The 4,113-nt window shown below is 51.0% G+C and overlaps 1 protein-coding gene across 1 annotated transcript in view; it reads left to right on the plus strand.

Annotated features, from left to right (window-relative positions):
• Positions 1-593: 593 nt before the first annotated feature.
• LOC308280193 (inhibin beta B chain) overlaps positions 594-4,113 on the plus strand; it is a gene marked incomplete at both ends in the record, with an annotated part of 15,675 nt that continues 12,155 nt past the window's right edge. The window contains one exon of the mRNA XM_080720456.1: positions 594-1,044. Coding sequence (XP_080576582.1) covers positions 594-1,044 — 451 coding nt within the window. The remainder of the gene's footprint in view (positions 1,045-4,113) is intronic.

Consider the following 4,113-nt stretch of genomic DNA (forward strand, 5'->3'; position numbering starts at 1 on the left):
GGGCTGATCGCTGTTTAGGTGCTTTTATAGCTGAAATGATGATAGGTCCGATCCGCCGGCTCATCTATAGTGATCTTCCACGGACTGACTGACTGGCTGGCTGACTGATTGAGTGACAAAGACACACACACACATACACACACGCACACACACACAGGAGTCTTACTGGCGCAGTCAGGTCCATTCAAAGGAAAAGGGGACAAAACAGTGGACTTGACTTCCAGCGTGCGTCTCAAGTCACCCTGCAGTTTGACAGCACTGCAGGCTCTGTTCCAGAATGACCAAAGACAACATATGAAAGAAAGAAACAAACAAACAACATGATGTCTTCGACTGAATGGAAATTAAACACGAACGCTGCCATCATCAAAATGCATCGATTTTGAAAGAAAAAGCCTGCTGTGCGCGCATATATGGAGACATCCAGGGACTGAGGATTTTAACACGTTTTAAACCACCCGCTTTAAACTTTTACCTATATAAACGACTTGACTTTAAAAAAAATAAAAAAGCAATCAATCAAACAAGTTTATCTGACACAATCTTCAAGAAGTGGATCTCGGCAAGAGATAGGAAAAAGAGGGGTTGAGAAGATGAGTTTGTGCTTCTTCCACGGCGCATTACTCGTGGCTTTTTGCGTTCTCTCCTCCGTCCGTTGCACCGGTCCTCCGTCCCCGTCGGCGGGCACCGACTCGTCGCACGCCACGGGGGCCCAGGAAACCTGCTCGTCTTGCGGCATCGGAGGAGGAGGAGGAGGCGGCGGGCAGCAGCAGCAGCGATCGCCCGTCCTGGAGGACGCCGGCGTCAACGTAGACTTTCTGGAAGCCGTCAAGAGGCACATCCTGAGCCGGCTGCAGATGCGCCAGCGGCCCAACATCACGCACCACCCCGTGCCCAAGGCGGCCATGGTGACGGCGCTGCGCAAGCTGCACGCCGGCAAGGTGCGCGAGGACGGCCGCGTGGAGATCCCCAGCCTGGACGGCCACGCCACGGGCAACGAGCTGCCGGAGGAGGCGTCGGAGATCATCAGCTTCGCGGAGACAGGTGCGTGCGCGCCGTGGTGCGTCCGTCCCTCTGTCCCTCTAGGCCAGTGGTTCTCAAAGTGGATTCCAATCCAGGGACTACTCCGTGGGTTCCTTTATGGGGGTCTAAATTGACCCATACAAGTCTGTAACTCTGACAGTGTACACATGGAACCAAATGACGGGTTCATTTGGTTCCATTTGTACACTGTCACTGTCTGTCAGAGCTAAGGGGGAGACCTTGGAATGTGAACGTTTGAGAAACACTGCTCTAGGCTACCACAATGCAGGGGTCCCGGGGAGAGCCCCACCATGCAGGGGGGTCCTTGGGGGTGTCCAGGGGGTCCACCGACCAGATAGTTAGGAACCAACACGGACAATTGCAGCATGGACAATTGCAGACAATTTGTGCACTCTCGGGGTTATGGGGGTACATTCATAATATAAGCTAATAATGCATAAACCGGGGGTCCTTGAAAATCAAAATGTTTGAGGACCGCTGGCTGCTCCGCTTCTCGTCATGATGCACCGTCTGAAAAGGTCTCCGGGGGGGGGGGGGGGGGGGGGGGGGGGGGGGGAGCCCGCTTACTGTAGCCTATGTGTTCCTTTATACACTGATTGATGTCATTTACCCTCTCTAATTTCAAGTACTATTGACATGCATATCAGTTGTTTCCAGCTGTGCAAAAATCTTCAGTGGAATATTTAACTCTTGAGACAAATGGGTCCAATTTGGTCTCATTAATACACTCTCTGAGACTTGTAAGGGTCCATTTGGCCCCCAGCATTGTGGACAATTGCATAAATAATGGTTAGGAACTAAATGGACCTTAGTCTTATGGGTCTGTAAATAAGAGAGTGTACAAATGGATCTCAGAGTTAAATTAAAGTTGATTTTACAATATACTGTTAAGTCGGAGTTAGAAATGCCATTAAATGGGGGTCCGTCCGTTGTCTAATGTATATAAAACTGTGGGTCCTTAAATTAAAGTGGTTGAGAATCACTGCTGTAGAGCCGTAAAAACCTTCTCTCATGGGGGTCCCTGGCATGTTCTTTTCAAATGGGGGTCCGTGGTGTAATAAGTATTTGGGGGTCCTTGACATGAAAAACTTGGAGAACCACTGACTTAACAGCAAGGACGTGGACTGTGGTGTGTGTGTAAAGCCAGCCTGCTCATCCTCCTCTGTGACTGTGTGTGTGTGTGTGTGTGTGTGTGTGTGTGTGTGTGTGTGTGTGTGTGGTGTGTGTGTGTGTGTGTGTGTGTGTGTGTGTGTGCGTGCGTGCGTGCGTGCGTGCGTGTGTGAGAGAGAGAAGCAGCTGAATTGCTCTTTGATTCCCTTCCCTCTGATGTAACAGTTTCTCTGTTTAGTCACTCGACGTGGCCGCTCTTGAAGAAGAAAAAAAAAACCCTGAGTCATTTGAGGTTAAAGTCGGGTGTGTGTGAATATCAAGTCTTCGACCGAGCTCTCTCTCCCCTGCCTTCAAAATCTGTTCCTTATCCGTTCGATAATCGACGTCCTAGGAGCAAAACACAATTATGTCACTCACTTAGAGGGGGCAATTATCATGTTCTGGCTTACGTTTTGTGAACAGAACGGTTTCAGATGGAAAAGAACAAATTATTTTGAAATGGAGAACTGTTTGGTAGTTTGTGTATCTTTGCAGCATTCTGGAGCTTCCTTTCTCTTATTAGATGTTTAGGGGACAGGGATATTTGCACATATTTGGGTACCAAAGGCACATAGCTCCACGCTCTGTGGCGGAGGCCCAGCGAGTGACAAACAATGCAGTGTTGGTGCGTTCTCTGCGGTGCCTGGCTCAAGAGCAGTCGGAACAGGGCCCATAGAGTAGCTCTTGTGGAGTCTATGGGGTCTCCTTGAGGGGGTTCCAGGGGGTTCGTCGCTATATGATTGATCGTTAGGAACCAAATGGACTTGTATGGGCTCCGTAACTCTGAGGCCTTGCGCGTCACAGTTAATAACACTAAGGATTTTGCAGTGTAGATTGCGGTCTCCCAGAGGCAGAAATCAAACAGGGTTCCGTGGCGTAATGCATATCGCCACTGTCGGCAGAAACCTTGTATCTCCAAGTTTCAAATGTTGAAGTGAAGTAAAGCCCTGCTTCATCAGACAAGGCCGTCGCACAAAAGTAGTAAAAACAGCAGATCTACGAGCACACAACGCCTCGCGGTGCGAGGCGTTGTGGGCTTGTAGATTGGCTCTTATCACTAGTTTAGTTCATTTTTCTTAATGATAAATACGAACGGTTTTGGACATACAAGGTTTCCACCCGACAACGACGATATCAAACTGGGGAGGGGCTTTGAAATGGGGGGGAAAAAAGGTTAGAGAAAGAACCAGCGCCCTTTGATGGACAGTCATTGGCCAACGTGCGGCGGGGAGCCTGTGCGGGGCATTCAGCCCTTCCCAAACGGCACGGACACCCCTCTTTAAGCGAAGCGAGGGCCAAACCAAACCTATGCTCCGTCTGTGTTACATCACAGCCACTGAAGGGACGGGGAGCCTCCGACGCTTCTTTGGTTCCACAAGAACCAGCTAAAAGAATGCCCCGCTGCGTCGCAGGCCCCAGGGGGGGTTTTCAACAACTCTGGTTGTTTGGTCGACGTCGCTCCAGTGTGGCGAATGGGGGGCCGCAGACCCTTGCACCTCGGGTCCCTCTCTCCCTCTCTCTCTCTCTCTCTCGCTCTCTCTGCCAGTTGGCCGCATTACCGGGGTTAGTGGCATTGCCAGCGGGGGACCGTGGCACGGGGACAAGCCTCCGCGAGGAACAATTTACTTGTGAAGGCCGGGTTGGGCTGAAAACAAGAAGAGGCGAGGGCTGGAAATGATCAATGATGCCACCTGCTTCGCCCACGTGCGTCCCGGGACGCTATGCCTCTCTCTCTCTCTCTCTCTCTCTCTCTCTCTGAAAGGCAAAGCGAGGTGAGCCTCCCTCCACCAAAAGCCCCCCACCCCACCCCGTGAAACATCTGCTTTGCACATCAACGATTTTGAAATTGCCGTCTGAAATCACCACACTCCAGGCCAATTTGGAGCTCAAGCCTGTTATTCTGACTCACGTGTGTGCGCG

This window comes from Nannobrachium achirus (genome assembly GCF_963921795.1).
Source record: "Nannobrachium achirus genome assembly, chromosome: 24".
NCBI lineage: Eukaryota > Metazoa > Chordata > Actinopteri > Myctophiformes > Myctophidae > Nannobrachium > Nannobrachium achirus.